The sequence below is a fragment of the Lactuca saligna genome, chromosome 8 (genome assembly GCF_052625555.1).
Source record: "Lactuca saligna cultivar CGN05327 chromosome 8, ASM5262555v1, whole genome shotgun sequence".
NCBI classification, from domain to species: domain Eukaryota; kingdom Viridiplantae; phylum Streptophyta; class Magnoliopsida; order Asterales; family Asteraceae; genus Lactuca; species Lactuca saligna.
In genome coordinates, this window is record NC_136424.1 from 130,550,770 (window position 1) to 130,568,338 (window position 17,569).

At 35.5% G+C, this 17,569-nt stretch overlaps 1 protein-coding gene across 4 annotated transcripts; it reads right to left on the bottom strand.

Moving 5' to 3' along the window:
• Window positions 1–2,136: 2,136 nt before the first annotated feature.
• On the bottom strand, window positions 2,137–4,984 carry LOC145011357 (putative glutathione S-transferase parA). 4 transcript variants are annotated; one of them, XR_013664092.1, is made up of 4 exons: window positions 4,575–4,984; window positions 3,832–4,235; window positions 3,334–3,721; window positions 2,137–2,653 (listed from the first exon to the last, which is right to left on the bottom strand). XR_013664092.1 is itself a non-coding variant. In XM_078970062.1 (2 exons), exons 1-2 carry the CDS (start codon window positions 4,887–4,889, stop codon window positions 3,888–3,890), a joined length of 663 nt encoding a protein of 220 aa, XP_078826188.1. In that variant the 5' UTR covers window positions 4,890–4,984; the 3' UTR covers window positions 3,827–3,887. The 4 variants fall into 4 exon arrangements, 1 of the variants encoding a protein (XP_078826188.1); XR_013664091.1 differs by having other exon boundaries at window positions 2,137–2,662; XR_013664090.1 differs by having other exon boundaries at window positions 2,137–3,721.
• Window positions 4,985–17,569: the final 12,585 nt, after the last annotated feature.

Below are 17,569 nucleotides of genomic sequence, written 5' to 3' on the forward strand. Positions count from 1 at the left end.
CCCCCTTCCCCAACTTCATCTCTCTCATTCTCACCATGTCCTCTTACTCTCCATTTCCGACAAACACGAAACAACACCACCACCGGTCAAACCCTAAACCCATTGAAATCGACTTTCATCCCAAGCACCACAAGGAATGCGATGGAAGTGCACAGGTGACGATAACGCCCTTACAACAACCAACCCCATCATCAAAAGCAAAAATTTTCACCATTAAACGAAACCCAGATGATCCTATTTGATGTAAAACCAAATCTTTTTAACCCACAATTTCCATTTGAGCACTTGATTCAAGTCCAACTCCAAACCCACTTCAGTTGATCAAAGCAACGACTTTTCACATCACCGATTTACCTTTTTTTAATCACCTGATTCACGCCCTTCAATCGTATCCGAAACCCTATGCTGCACTTCTTTATCATTCACCACCACCAATATCGTATCCCTAAATCATTCACCACCACCAATCCTGCCGGTTCGTTATCTCACAGAAGGGGAATTTTCATAAATCGAGACCGAACCATTTGAAATCGAAGAAGAAGGGGGTGTATGGTTCTTTCTTTTCTAACCTATTTGAGATTTCAAAAATGAAAATCCATTAAGGGGGAAACTTGACTGGAAAGACGGTGGTGGTATAATGGATGTCGAAAGAGAAGAAGATCATGTTGGTGGCAGCACAGAAAGGCCCGTCGAAGCTTGCAGATCGGAGATAAGACACAGTGAGAGAGGAGAGCAGGTGTTGAAGAAGAATGACGAATGAGAGAGAGTTATCGAAGGTGGTGTAATGTAACTGAGAGAGGTAGAGAGGGAGCTTGCAGTGATGGTGAGCAGGGCAGCAGGAGACGATGATGGTGGTGTGCGGTGGCGACAACGATGGTTTTTTCTGTGTGTGTTTGTAGCTCCAACGATGGTGGCATGTAAGTGTTGACGATAATGGTATTCTTTCACCGGAGATGGAGAAGAACTGAGAGTGATAGTACCTCAATACTTGTGAGGAAGAGAGGTGGTGATTTACAGGAGATACGAAGAAGAAGAAGAAGTGGGTATATGAGATGGGGCCATTTATTTAATGATTTTTTTAAATATAAATAATAATAATAATAATCTAAAAATAAATCAAAAATAAATAGAAAAGGGCAAAATAGACATTTTATGTTTGGTAAATGATTTTAGGGACGAAACGTGCAAATTTTAACGATACGAGGGACGATCCGAGTTAATTTTTGAAAATAGGGACTAAACGTGCTTTTTAGCACTTGCACAAGGGACGAATTGCATAATTTACTCTAAATAATTTAAATATTTTTTACAAATTATTCAAAAGTTATAGTTGTAAAATGATAATGGTTTACATCCAATAATATATTAAAATTAATATATTAAGTATAATATGTTAAAAGTAAAAAACATAACTTTATATGTAGAAGTAAATATATTTTTTAATATTGAATTTTAGATTATATATGAATACATTTTAGTTTTGGTATTTATTTAACATTATTAACCAAGTTATAATGATTATTATAAAGAAAGTGAAAAGTTATGAGAGTTTCAAATAAATATGGTGAAAGGAAAAATACTTTCTTTATGATAATGATAATTATTATTAGAAATACTCTACAACTTATCACTTTTAACTATTTATAAATTATTCTTTAGGTTGTTTACGTTCAACTAAAATTTATATTTAAGTTGACCCTGTAATGTTATATTTAAATTAATAATTGAAGTATTTTATACAAATTGTTCAAAAGTTGTAGTTTTAAAATGATAATGGTTTACATCTAACAATATATTAAAACACATAAATTAAGTATAATATGTTAAAAGTTTAAAAACATAACTTAATAAGTAGAAGTAAAAATATTCTTTTAATATTGAAATTTAGTTTATATATGATTACACTTTAGGTTTAATATTTATTTAATCTTATTAACCAATTTATAAACATTATTAGAAAGAAAGTGAAAAGTCATGGGAGTTTCAAATGAATGTAGTGAAAGGAAAAATGCATGAGAGTTTCAAATGAATATGGTAAAAGGAAAAATGTTTCATTTATAATTATCAGGGCCGGTCCATACGTTTTCAATGCCCCAGGCAAAGAGACATAAATATGCCCGTATGTATAATTGAAGAGAACTCAAATAAAATATAAATTTATAAAATAAAAATGTAGCACTTTTATAATTTATAAATTCTATAACCATACAACTAAACATGCAATGACTACCTAAAACAACTTTGTGTGGGATATGGTTACATGCCGAACTGATTGAGTACATGGTTGTTGCCTCATGATGGATTTTAGATTAGCTTTCTCCTTTATTTTGCAAGTTGGTTGTTGTTTCTAGGTGGACTTTAAAGTTTGTTGCTATTTTTGGTGTTGCCTCAAAACTTCTTTGCATCTTTCTCTCTGTTCCGGTGCTCCTCAGTTGGTTTCTGTTCTGGTGCTCCCCAATTGGTTTTGTTGCTATTCTTCTGTTTTGTATCTCGTCTGTTTGTACTTGCCAGACTCCCACTGGCTTCTCTTTTGTATATAATATTTTCCTTACCGTTGAAAAAAAATCAATCTTCCTCGATTATTTTTTGAGTCATTGTAGTCTACATAGATGACTATGATTTCTCCTTTATGTGTTTCTAACAGCAACATGCCCTATTAAATCTATAGCTTAATAAATAAATCCATTAATTTTGTTTCAAGATGCTAATAAAAACATTTGAACTTTTGAAACAAATGATTTGACAAATGAACAAAAAGAAAAATTAGAATATAAATGATACTTTAGTAAAACTTAATCACAAAACTGCAAATTCATAAAACAGAAGTTAAAATTTCTAAATGAAATCTTTGTCCACTTAATCACTTATGTATAATTATGCATTTCTTCAACAAATATCAGTTTCAAACAATAATCAAATTAGTATTGACATTAAAGAACTAAAAAGAGTTCCTTTTTGTTATTATATCATAAATTACTCATTAAGCAAAACAAGAACTACTTCACTAAAAATTTGATAAAGTAAATATTAGTCAATATTCAGTTAACATTTGATAAATAATGATTACATGATGATATGGATAGAAACCAATAATTGCAAAACACAAACCGTACAAATTTATCAAAATAGAAATAAAATATTCCCTAAATTTTGTGGAGAAAAAGCAGAAACAATTAAGGAAATTACGATTTTTTTTTTCTACAAAGCCAATGAACAAACCAACAAAGAGTAAGTGCTTAACCATGAGAATTGAGGATTTAGAGGATGAGATCTTAGATACAAAATACCAGATAATAGAGGTCATGAGATCGAGATTGAGATTTTGATCTATACCTAAAGCCAAAGAGGCAAAGACGAAGACGCAGATGCAGGTAAAGGCGTATGATAAGTTACCATTGCAATGACATCAATCGCTAAGGGCAGTAAGAACAGTGTCCCAGTAGGTCCTGTTTAGTGTTTATCGTTGTAGCAGATCGGAAATTTTGTCTCCTCATCTTCAATTTTTATTTAACGCGCTTATATTCCCTCTGAATTTTTTTATTTGCCGCCTTTTACTCCTTTTCCCCGCCTCCAAAAGCTGCATTTGCATTCGTGATCCAGGTATTGACAAGATTGGGCCAAAAATAATTTCAACACCAGTAGCAACTTGTTGAAAAGTGATGCCCCTATATGATGTGATGCCCTGGGCAGTGGCCCAGTTCGTCCTGCCTTTGGGCCGGCCCTGATAATTATATAATGAAATAATAATGACGATTATTGTTAGATACTAATCATACGAAAAATTTAAGCAATAATTATATATCATGAAGAAAGTTTGTTAGAAACATTAACCAAATGATCATTTTATTCGCCAAGTCCACATATTACAAATGCATATTATATTGTCTTCATTTTGAGTCATTACTTAAAAGATTCAAAGCAAAGTCATAGATCTTGCGAGGGTGAGGGAGAGCTTTTGCGACACTTTCATTGTCGCGAATGCACCTATTGGCCCATGACACAAGCTTAGGGCACTCAGCCTCGATGCTAAAGTTACCACGAGCCTCGTAGGTGTAGAACCAACTTGTAAAGGGTACAAGTGCTACATCCACAAAACCTACATTTTCACCCCCGAAATATGGTTTATTTCCCAATTCATCCTCCAACTTTTTCAAGCATTCTATGAATTCTCTCTTTGCTATTTCTTGATCTTCATCACCTTTTCCCCTCCATACTCTTTTCCCAATGCTATAAATCTGCACCCAAATAGCTTGTGTTAAAACAAGAGGCTTTTGTATTATATTAATAACCGAGGTTTATATATTTTTTTGTATGTATCATTGATTGTTTTTTTAAAGTTTAACGACTTAAGTTGTAATTTTGTTCTATTATTTGAAGATTTCTACACAATGATATCATAGAAAAATACTCATGTATTATTTCGTTTACTTTATCAATTAAATATTACAATTTGCTTTTAAGCTTTCAAACCTAACATTTTAAAAAATATTCCTTAAAATTTAACATAAAAACATCTAACCAATGAAATCAAATTAAACTTAAGTGTTTAAACAAGATAGGGGAAGAATGAGGACCTTTTTGTCGATATAGTCTGCCCAAAACAAGTTTTGTGACCTTTTGTAAGGGTCACTAGGAAGCAATGGAGATTTGTGGGGCCAAAATTCATCAATGTAGCGAACAATGTTGAGAGACTCACAAATGGGGTTTCCGTTGTGAACCAAAACAGGGATTGTTTTATGAATTGGGTTAGATTTTAGTAACAAATGACTCTTTTCTTGAAAGTTTTCTTCACGACACTCGTACTCAAGCCCTTTTTCTGCAAGTGCTATCTTGACCCTCATTCCATATGAACTTGCCCAACAATCCAGCAAGATTAATTCGTCATTCATCTTGTAACAATATGTAATCTGTAACGAATGAACGCAAAAAATGTAGCTTTTCAAGTTTTGCTTGAATCTAAGTAAGTATGGACTGATTATAATGAAGTTTATATTTATAAAGGTTATGAGTTGATGTCATTGCTTTCGTTTTGTCCAAGTTGTGACTTGTGATAGTGTGAAAAGAATAATTGAAAAGACTCATGTTTTACTTTTGCTACCTCATAAGGATCCAAATTTTGACCAACGACGATAGTTGGTATCAATCTACAATATAAAAGCTTATCTTAACTAATGAGATGAAGTTTGTAATATTAATGAAAATCTATTCATATCAAGATGAAAAATTCTGCTTAGCTTTCGAAGATGAATGGATGATATTAAATTAAACCCTTCGAAGTACAACACGGAAATTGAAGAAGAAGCTTTAGATTCAATCGTGAGTGGATTTTTCCAGCTTGAGAAACTGTGAATCATAAGAACATGAAACAAGATTATGAAGTACCATATGTAAAAATTAAATGAAAAGCAATTAAGGAAAGACATGCCCAAATATAGTAATATACAGACAAACATTTGCCAACGCAAATGAATTGGAAGAAGATCAACTGCAAAGATCAGAGATACCAATGGTATCCAGATGTACGAAAACCTGTATAAATACGAAGTCTTAAATTTAGGAAAATTCCATCTGTTATAAATTTTGATTAAATAATAAGTAGAAAAAAGAAACCTGGTGGCCAGTTGAATGTATATCACTGATTATAGATGATGCGTTTGCTTATTTGTTTATTTGTTTATTTGTTTATTAGAGAAATTAAATATCCTCCAACACTTTCTTCCTATCATCACCTATCCATGTCAAAAGTTTTCCTTAATAATGTTTTAATCCATTTGTCATCATTTATAATTTTAACTTGGAAAGTTTAAGAAATGCCCATGGCTCCTGCTGTGAAAGTTCTGGAGGTCTCTCATGAATCCAATCCAACGACTAACTGAATGCTTTAGATAGATTGGTGATCCATATGGATAAGTTTTCTCAATCATATTAGGTTATCAATGATGAGAGCCATGGATAAATTGCGAACTGCTAATGGCAATGTCCCAAATTCATTAAAGAGGTTTGAAAGCCGAATGACTCTCATCATGTTCACATTCATCTTCTAGACCACTATCACTTATTGTGTTCGACTTGAAGAAACAGAGAGATGAAGTGCTGAATTGAATAGTTCTCGTTATTCTGTTAAAGGCTCATTACAAGTAAGATCAAATGTAAATAATCTTCTAACTACCTTTCTAACAACTTCATAACTAACATTAGCAAACTTAACTAACTAACTTACTTTGTACACGTGTGCATGGACTCTAACATCCCCTCAAGCTGGATGGTAGAAAGATAACCCCAGCTTAGATACAACTACTGAATGATGTTTGGATGATAAGGATTATGGTCACTACAAATAAAATAATGGCATATATGTGGCATTATATCATGATTTTTAGTTATATTTTTTTATATGCTATTGAAAAAATTAATATATTAATGGCACTTAATACTCTCAAGTGACTAAGAGTATCTCTAAAGAGTAATGAAAGTTTTTTTTATAACTTATTACTATGCAGTTTTTTACTTGACCACTTATTACCATTAAAATAGATAGTTTATTTATTTATTTATTTATTTGACCCACTTACTACTTGACTACTTATTAGTTATTACCATTCAAGTATATAGTTAATAGGAATACCTTTTTTTTTTATATATATATTGAGTGATGAATTTACTTTCATAAATTGTACATTTAACCCCTTATATATTAATCATATTTGAATTTACCTCTTTAATTATAATTTAGTTTTAAATATTTTTTTTATTTCTTTATTAATTAGTCATTCATATTAACTATTTAATAACATCTTATTTATAAATATAATTTTTATGACGATAATATAATATTTTTAATGTTTTAATTTTATTTTTGTAACTATAATAACATAATAATAATTCGTATTTTACGTACATAAATAATGAACCTATACATTTGTATTTATATATTCATATTTGTATTTAAAAATAGACTAATTAAATAAGAAAATTTTATACATCTTAAATTTAGAAAAAAGCTATGTAAATAAGCTTAGCCATTGTAGCATTCATTTATTTACAGATCAAGATTAAAATAATGGTGATATCTAACTTATTTTAGTCATAAGATAGTAGAACTATTCAAGATGCTCTAATGTTTATAATTATTAATGATATAATGATTCACTAAATTTTTTGTTTTATCAAAAATATTATATATATTTCTTATAATAACAAACAATTTATAATATTGACATTTTATTTTTTATTTCTCTTATATTTTTCAATTAACTTCAGTTCAGTTGTTTAAGGTGTTAGGTTTTGAATTAAGAAAACAAATTTAATGTTTCATAGATACCAAACTCTCTTCCCATTCGTGCTGATCTGAACACACAATCACTACCCTTTCTAATTCGACGCCAGATCATCACACCGACGATGACCGTTGCTGTTAGTTTCGTCGTTGTCGCTTTCAAAGGATAGCTAAAATAATGAGTTTTAGCATTTCATGGCAACCGGCTCGCATGACAACTAGGTATGATCTTATCTATCATAGTGGTTTAACTTGACAACTAGGCAAAATATTAACTAAAGAGTTTGGGCAGAGTAACTACGGGACATAATATCATCCTAATGTTGTGAGCATAATTATCTAACTACAATTAGTAATAACTATGTAAAGTTGCATTTTAGACATGTATTCCCGAAAAGGTTTAGGGAATGGGGCCGTCAACTCGCTTGTGAGTTATGAAAACATTGTGGTAGGGTAGAAATCACAAGTTCACACTTCGAGGGATGTTGTAGGCGGTGGCACGCGGAACGATATAGAGAGAAAACTAAAGAGACGGATAAGGAAATGAGCTATTGAAACCTATTATTTATTGCAAGTTTTGGAGTGCGCACTTCGCAATAACACATGAAAAGTATGATGTTGCCATGTGTCCTCAAATCAACGTGCCATGGCATCCCGTATCTCGACATATTGGGTATCAGTGTGCGCGATGGTAAAAATTCAACTTTGAAATTCCATAACTCTCACATACAAACTCTGTTCTCAACGACTCTTATATATTCGTGTAGGTCTTGTCATTCTCTACAACTTACCTTTTGGTCATTTTGTCTTGTTTTGACTTTCTTTTTTCGACGTGTTTTTATTACTGTTATAAGTTTATAAAAATCATAACTCTCATATGACGTCTGTTTTAGGCGTTCCTTGCCTCATAATTCCTACTTAAAGTAGTACGATGATTTCCTAGTTGGTGACTTTTTCCCAAAATTCGACCAATTTCATTGTAGTTTTCGTCATTATAACTTTTTAAGTAAGGTAGATATTTATTTATCATAAATGAGATATCTCACCCATACCGTGTCGAATTCTTACTAAATTTATATTTTTTTAAGTGTGGTAATCTATAGAGTCTAATTATGTTAACCTACTCTCAAAGTGACAGACTTTTTGCGAACTTATTTTTAAGCCTAACAGTTGACGTAATTATGGAAGGAAAATTTGAATATATTAAATTATATCGTATGATTAGAAGGATGTACTTATTACATTCTTACGTCCTATTGTTAAATATTAATGGTGGTTGGTGATGTATTCTATGGGTTGTCACAACTATCTTGGAAGAATCTGTCTGGGTTGGAAAATCTCTTGAAGAAATAATCAAAGGGATGATCGCCGACCAAGCTGAATTCGGAGAGAAGAGGAAGAATGAAGGATCCTCAAAATCTGATAAGAAGAGTAAATTTTCAAAGTCTGGCCCTAAATACAATAAGTGTGGGGGTAACAATGAAGCTATGTGGTGTGAGAAGTGGAAGGACTGGTCATTATTCCAAGGATTGTATGTTCAACAATAAGAATTGTTACGAATGCGAAGGTAATGGGCATATTTTAAAGGACTGTCCAATGAAAAAGGAAGTTGCATATCCAAACACGCAACCAAGGCTAAAGGCACGAGCATTTCAGATGATTCTTGGAGCTGTAAAGGAGGAAGCAGATGTTGCTCCAGGAAATCAATAGAAGTGGTCACCTTATATAGATAATATTATATTATGTGGCCTAATATAAGAGTTATGGAGCAGGATGAACTCGAAGGTAGCTGTGTAATCATTTTCAAGAAGTTATACAATCCCTAATTACGTTATATCGTTCAATGAGCAATGTGATTTTCTGGTATGGTGACTTAGGGACTACGAGGAAATTTTTTGGAAGAGTATGAGTAGGTATGAAAGGCAGTCGATGTGTATACTAGTGGAAGCACATGACTCGCGCTTGGATTAGGATGTATCACAAGGTTACTGAGACACTAGTAGTTGAATATGTTTTGTTCGTTTCCGTCATTACCTTTGTTTCCATGATGACTAAGAAAATGACTTTCATTCAAACCCTAGTGGTCATTGAGTCTGAATAATATAGGATTTTCATAAGTGACTTAATTAATCTAGAGAACCTTGTTTGGTGCAGTAACCGACTCTAGAAAGAAGTTTGAAGAAGTGCAACTCTTAGCTAGAAATTCTACCTGCTATGAAGAGATTATATCACATTAGAACATGAAGGAAGATTACTTTTGTAATAGTATGTACTCTTAAAAATAAGTGACTAGTTCGTTGAAAATTTGTTGTATTATGAACAAGAAGGTCACTAGAGTGTGACCCTTCGGACCATTACTAAAACCAAAGTAAGGACCTTAATGAGTCTATGACACAACTTGAGAAGGAATAGTATTCTCTAATGAAGGTCAAGTTTATAACACAAAGGTTAAGGTAAAGGTCCAAAAAGGATAAAGAGTGGGTGCAAGTTTGAGCACCGCCAGTAGCTAAGAAGTCCAAGAGTTTGATACCTTTTTGGAAAGACATAAGAGTTACAGTTATTTCTTAGGATAGAAATATGACTCGCGGGATCATTATCAAGTCCTTTTTTGCTAATGAATTCGGGACGTGATCATATTAAGAGACAGATAATTCTAATGTCCACACATTTGGGTTATACATTTTAGATATAGTAAATAATCTTAGCTAAAGATGTATTAGTCATAATGACTATCTCGGGGATATAAGGAGCACATTAAACTGACATCGTATGAAGAATTTATGCTTCTTCAAACTTCCATGACCAAATCAACACAATTATGCATGTCATAAAAAGTGAATTAGAGATAGGTTGCTTATTAGCCTAAGAAATCTAAACGAAAGTTGTACAAATCGTAAAAGCGAGAGCATGTATATAGAGAACGCCTAAATCTGCCTTCATATGATAAATATATGATTTCTCAAAGTTTCAATGTAGTAGTGCAAAAACAAAAATCGAATTTTAGATCGGTTGATTATTAGCGAAAACAATGTAAATTAGAATTGAAGATCTCATAAATATAATTTCATCGATATAAAGACAGTCAAGAACGATATTCATATGGAAGCGTTATGGTTTTTATATGGGATTTGATTGTCTAAGTCTGTTAAAAATATAACTTTAAAAATAAAGTGAGAATTAGCCGACGAAGTCTAAACACAAGTTGTAGTAGCTATGTGTGAATATAAAGAACGTCGAAAATGGAGATCGTATGAAGAAGATGTAACGCCCGTGTTTCTGGGCTTGCCATTTTTTAGCAATGTAATAGTCTAGGTTAACCTTTGTAACCCCAATTTGAAATAATAAGAACGTACTATTTGAGTATTATGTGTTTTGTGCTTAATTGCTTAATTGTGTAATATGATTAATTAAGAATAAAATGAGCATCAAAATTTAAGCGTAAAATAAATTAATATATTTGAATAATGTTGTAGTAGTTGAAACGAGGTTTCCGAATATATATAGAACGCCCAAATCTGACTTCGTATGAGGAAGTTATGATTTTCTGAAGTTTCGACGTGGTAGTATGCAACCCGAATACTCGATTTGAGATCGAGCGGTTTTTAGCTGAAACAATCTAAACGAGAATTGAAGATCTCGTTGTTGGTATCGAAGCGATAAAAAGTTAGGCGAGAACGGACGTCAAACGAAGAAGTTATGAATTTATAACGAAATTTTCTGTCCCGGCCTATTAAAAATAAATTCAAAATTAGCCAACGGAGTCTAAATGAAAGTTGTAGAGCGTAGTCTCACCTTCGCGTGGATATAAAGAACGTTGAAATCGGAGTTCGTATGAAGAAGATATAAATTTTCGAAGTTTATTAAATAATTAATAATTAAATTTAATTATTAAATCTCGGTATTATCCGAAAGCGAGTCATCGGACTCATCCGAAGTACGCCCCGTGTACTAGCCTACGCCCTGCGTACACCGAGGTATGTCGACACTTCAGATGACGCATGCAGTGACGTTTCGGAGGCAGTACACCCCGCGTACTCTGAGGCTCCAGCCTCCTATAAATAGGATGCGAGGGCTGCCGGTTCTTTTGCTATTTTCTCTCTTCTCTCTCCTGTTTTGCATCAATTTGCGTGCCAGAAGTACCCCAAAGCCCCGGTAATATTCCCGAGTCCCGAAGCAAGTCCCGAAGCCCGAAGGTCCCGAGAAGTTCGATTCCCGAGCCGAAGCTCTGTCCGCGAGATGTTCGATTTTTGTGAAGATCTTCCAGATCTACGAAGAAACACCTCTTCTACAAGTCGTAGTGCTGCCCGATCATCTTCTGATCAGGTGAGTGTGTAGTTATTTTTATTCCAATGCAATATTATGAAGTATTTTATATAAAATAAGTGTTATGTGTATATATTTTGTTGTTATACGTGTGAGTGTATATTCACTCTATTCTATCTTATAGATCTGATGTATTCTCTATGAAATATGTGTTATGTGTGTATGCCTCATCTGTTATGTGGAATATGTATTGATTAAAGCATGCTATACAGGTAATTGGTGTGTAATAAACAGATGAGAGGCCTCGGTGTTATTGGTGTTATTCTAGTCATTCAGCATAGTATGGATGACGACCACAGACTATTCTAGACTGTCCTGTGGAACACTAGGAGGCTCATTACCTGTAGGTGTTGTGAACGACGTCTTCACTGGTGTACTCTATCCTCCACATGGTTGCCTTTAGGACACTCATTGTTGAGGAAACCCCTCTGCAGTAATGTCCGTCCCGCTGAAAATCCTGAATTAGGTTCCTTATAATAGATGTTATTTTTAGGGACGTAAAGTGAGGATAACGGGAATGGGTAATCGGGTTTATTGTTGATTGTTGAATGAAATATAATTATTTATTGTGGGTTGAAAACCCTACATGCTCACCAGGCTCCCAAGCCTGACCCACTCAGTCTATTTGTATTACAGGAAGTGGCACAAGAGCTTAAGATGGACGAATCATCAAGTTGTTTTGTTTACAAGTCTGTATATGTATATATTTGTTGAATGACTTGTAATGCTATCGTTTATGCTTTATGATATGTATCGGAACATGACATCCCGACTTTTGATTATGAAATGAAATCATATTTCTTTATAAAATGTTTGATAAATATCTATTTTATCATGTTTTGTTTTTGGGAACAAATTTCGCATCTCTTTTAAAATTAAAAGGATTTACTCTGAAAATGTTTAAAAAGCATAAATGAAACCGGTCTTTTCTGGCCGAGATTTTGGGGATGTCACAGTTGGTATCAGAGCATTAATTTAAGCGAACTAGGACTTTATAGGATTTCTAAACTTAAACTTAGAATGCTAAGTGGAGATTGCGAGGTGTGTGTCTGTTAAATTTTAGACACAAGCACTAGTTTATTTTAGGAAAGTTGCCTAAAATGCTTTTATGTGCTAAATGTTATATGTTGCCATATATGATATTATTTGTTCGGATCTACGGTTTGTTGCCAACCAGATCTGAAGGTTTATGTGTTTAAGATTCTAAGCGTATGTCTACGATATTAGAACTAGCTTGTAATCGTTTCGGAGTGATAAGGATGACTTGAATATCTATCGTGAATGAAGATCTAAATTTCACCTTATTCGGTGTATAGATCAAAAATGGTGAGAACAAGAAGCGGTGTTGGAAACACAAACGAGAATAGGAATCAACTGCCTGTACTTCAACAAGTAGTTGTTGAAGCTGCTGCACTAGAACAGATCACCATGGCTGGAGTGTAAGCCATGATCCGGGCTATGTTAGCCGAACAAAGGGAAGAAATGCGACAGATGTTGCATGGAAATAGGGACGAACCTATCATACCTAACATGGAACCCGAACCGATTCCCGAACGATCGGAGGAAGGGAACAATAGTCACATTTTGAGTCAAATTAGGACTCAAGAAGAACGAAGGAACAATCCGGAAAGGAGAAACAACAACGATGGGCGAATGTACAAGAATTTCTTGGGCGCCAAACCGCCAAGTCTTTCTGGGAGCCCAAAGCCTGTTGAAATTATGGATTGGATCTCCGAAATGGAGATGGTATTTGAAAGTTGCAACTGTAGCAACAAACAGAAGACTGTCTTTGCAGTTAGGCAACTGAAGACTAGAGTCTTGAGCTGGTGGAAGCTGTTGGCAGATACTATGCCACGAGGAGAAGCTTTGAAAATGTCATGGGAGGAGTTCTTGGAACAACTAAGGGTGCAATATTATTCAGAGATAGATCTGATTGATCTGAACAATGAGTTACAAAATTTGAAGAAAGGGAAGATGAGTGTAGATGACTATGCTACGACATTCAATGAGAAAATGAAGTTATTTCCGTACCTAGTGCCAACAGAACTCTCCAAGATCGAGAGGTTCGCTAATGGACTGCCTGCCGACTTTGGTCCGACAGTCAAGATGGCAACTACTCTGAAAACGGATCTTCGAGCAGCTAAGAACGTGGAGGCCCAACAGAAGGAAAAGGGTCTGGAAAGGATAGATGTTGGTGAAAAGAGGAAGTTCGAGGGATCTTTAGGATCCAGCAAGAAAAGTAAATACTCGAAATCTGGTTCGAGAGGAAGTGGAGGAAAGGTAGAGGCGAAATGGTGCGGCAAGTGCAAGAAGAAGCATCATGGGAAATGTGATGGGGAAGTGGTCACATGCTTCAAATTTGGAAACTCAGGGCATCATGCCAACAACTGCACCCTCACCAAGAATGTTTGTTATGGTTGCGGTGAGGAGGGGCACATCTCAAGGGATTGTCTGAAAAAGAAGGAAGCAGCAAGACCCAACATTCCGCCAAAGCCAAAGGCGAGAGCATTCCAGATGACACTGGAAGCTGCTAAAGATGAAGCTGATGTCGCTTCAGGTACCTTTCTCATTAACAATTTGCCTGCCCAAATTTTATTTGATTCTGGAGCCAACTACTCCTTTATATCGCATGAATTTGGTAGAAAACTAGCTTTGCCTGTAGTTAGATTAGATAATGCTTTATTAGTCGAAGTTGCTAGTGGCAAGTTTGTACCTGTTAGCCATCGTATGAAAAATATCTTAATTGACTTAAATGGGAATAAGTTCCACGAGGAATTATTGCCTATAGAGCTTAATGGTTTCGACATCGTTTTGGGAATGGATTGGCTTAGCGCCAATGATGCCAAAATTTTATGCAAAAAGAAGATAGTCAAAGTAAACCCGCCTGGGAAAGAGTCATTTATGGTGTATGGAGATAAACGCAGAGTAAATTCTGGAATCATTTCTCTAATGAAAGCCAGAAAATGTTTGACCAAAGGATGTACATCATACTTGGCATTCGTGATCGATGCTAAGAAGGAAAAGAAGGTGATGCAAAATATTCCCGTTGTATGTGATTATCCGGAAGTATTTCCCGAAGATCTCCCCGGATTACCGTCTGATCGACAAGTGGAATTCCGTATTGACTTGTTACCCGGAACAACGCCAATTGCAAAAGTACCTTATCGATTAGCACCGACGGAGATGAAGGAGCTGATGATGCAACTTCAGGAGTTATTGGACAAATGTTTCATTAGACCTAGTTCATCACCCTGGGGAGCACCGGTTTTATTCGTAAAGAAGAAAGATGGAAGCATGAGGATGTGCATTGATTACCGAGAGCTAAATAAGGCAACAGTAAAGAATAGATATCTGTTGCCGAGGATTGATGACCTATTCGATCAACTACAAGGTTCAATTTATTTTTCAAAGATCGACCTAAGGTCGGGATATCATCAGCTGAAAGTAAGGGAGCAGGATATGAAGAAGACTGCATTCAGAACGCGATATGTATACTATGAGTTCTTGGTTATGTCATTTGGATTGACCAATGCTCCAGCAACATTCATGGATTTAATGAACAAGGTTTGTAATCCGTTCCTAGATAAATCTGTGATAGTGTTCATAGATGACATTCTGATTTATTCAAAAAGCCAAGAGGAGCATGGCAGAAACTTGTGAGAAGTTTTGGAAGTCTTGAAGAAAGAGAAGTTGTATGCGAAATTCTCCAAATGTGATTTTTGGATTCTTGAAGTCCAATTCTTGGGTCACGTGGTCAACCAAGAAGGGATAATGGTTGATCCAGCGAAGATCGAAACTGTGATGAAGTGGGAACAACCGAAAAGTCCCACAGAGATCCGAAGCTTTTTAGGTTTAGCCGGATATTACCGAAGGTTTATCTAGGGTTTTTCTTCGATCGCTAGTCCATTAACAGCTTTGACCCACAAGGGAGCTACTTATGCTTGGAATGATAAGCATAAAGAAGCGTTCGAGAAGCTAAAGAAGAAATTATGCGAGGCACCGATACTTTCTCTACCCGATGGAGTTGAAGACTTCGCTGTCTATAGCGATGCGTCTGGTGTTGTATTGGGTTGTGTTTTGACCCAAAGAGATAAGGTGATAGCATATGCGTCTCGACAGCTGAAAGAGCATGAAAAGAACTACATGACTCATGATTTGGAGTTGGCAGCGGTAGTTTTCACTCTGAAAATATGGAGGCATTACCTCTATGGCACGAAGTGCAAACTTTTCACTGATCATAAGAGTCTCCAATATCTCTTTAATCAGAAGGAATTGAATATGAGGCAACGACGCTGGCTAGAATTACTTAAAGACTACGACTGTGAGATACTTTACCACCCTGGTAAAGCAAATGTTGTTGCTGATGCTCTCATTCGGAAAGTCAATCTTGAAAAGAGAAGGCCAAGAGCGTTGAGAATTGAGGTTGTCTCGACTATTTTGGAAAGTATAAAGAAAGCTCAAAGCGAAGCTTCTGAGAAGAATGACCGAAAGGAGGAACGTTTGGGCAAAACGTTGGTGTTCGGTGTAAACAGTCATGGACTGAAGGTGTTCCAGGATCGGATTTGGATACCTAAGACAGGAGGAGTCAGAGATCTTCTGATGGAAGAAGCTCACAAGACCATGTACTCGATTCATCCTGGTAGCACTAAAATGTATAGGGACCTGAAACCCTACTACTCGTGGCCGACGATGAAGCTTGACATTGCGAAGTATGTGGCGGAGTGTGTGACTTGTGCGAGAGTCAAGACACAACATCAGAAACCGTACAGGAGTTTAGAACCATTGACTATGCCTATGGGTAAGTGGGAGGACATTGCTATGGATTTTGTCACTAAACTGCCTAGAACAAAGAATGGTCACGACATGATTTGGGTGGTCGTCGATCGATTCACTAAGAGTGCGCATTTCATAGCAGCCAGGGAGAAATGGTCTATGGAAAAGCTTGTGAATTCTTATGTGAAGGAAATTGTGAGACTTCATGGTGTTCCGCTAACAATTGTGTCGGATCGTGATAGTCGTTTCACTTCAAGGTTTTGGAAAAGTCTACAAGAGGAAATGGGTACCAACTTGTGTTTAAGTACAGCTTACCATCCGCAGACTGATGGCCAGAGCGAACGAACGATACAAAAACTTGAAGATATGCTAAGAGCATGTACCTTGGAGTTCCTAGGTAATTGGGATGAACATTTACCGTTGGTAGAATTTTCCTACAATAATAGTTGTCACTCGAGCATTAAGATGGCACCTTACCAAGCTTTGTATGGACAAAAGTGTCGTACGCCGTCTTGTTGGCTTGAGGCTGGGGAAAAGCAGTTTATGGGACCGGAAATGGTTAATCAAACTGATGAAAAGTTGAAAATAATTAGGGAAAGAATGTTAGCAGCTCAGGATCGTCAAAAGAGCTATGCTGACAAAAAGCGAAGATCGATGACTTTTGAAGTTGGGGATTCAATTTTGCTTAAAGTCTCGCCGTGGAAGGGACTTATAAGATTTGGTAAAAGGGGAAAATTAAGTCCAAGGTTTATTGGACCGTTTAAAGTTCTTCAGAGGATTGGGAACCAAGCTTACAAGCTCGAACTACCAGAAGAACTGAATGGAATTCATAACACTTTTCATGTGTGTTATTTGAGGAAGTTCACGGGAGAAGTTTTCTTACATGATTCCACTTTCGGAGTTGAGAATCGATGAGACCAAAAGGTTGATTGAAGAACCAGAGGCAATCGTTGACCGAAAGACTAAGAAGTTGCGACGCAAGATGGTCGAGTTAGTGCTTGTCCGATGGAAACACACTAATGGGCTGAATCTCACTTGGGAGACGGAGAGTGACATGATGAGTCGCTATCCACATTTGTTTTCTGATGTGTGATTCCAGGGACGGAATCATCCTAAGGTGGGGAGAATTGTAACGCCCGTGTTTCTGGGCTTGCCATTTTTTAGCAATGTAATAGTCTAGGTTAACCTTTGTAACCC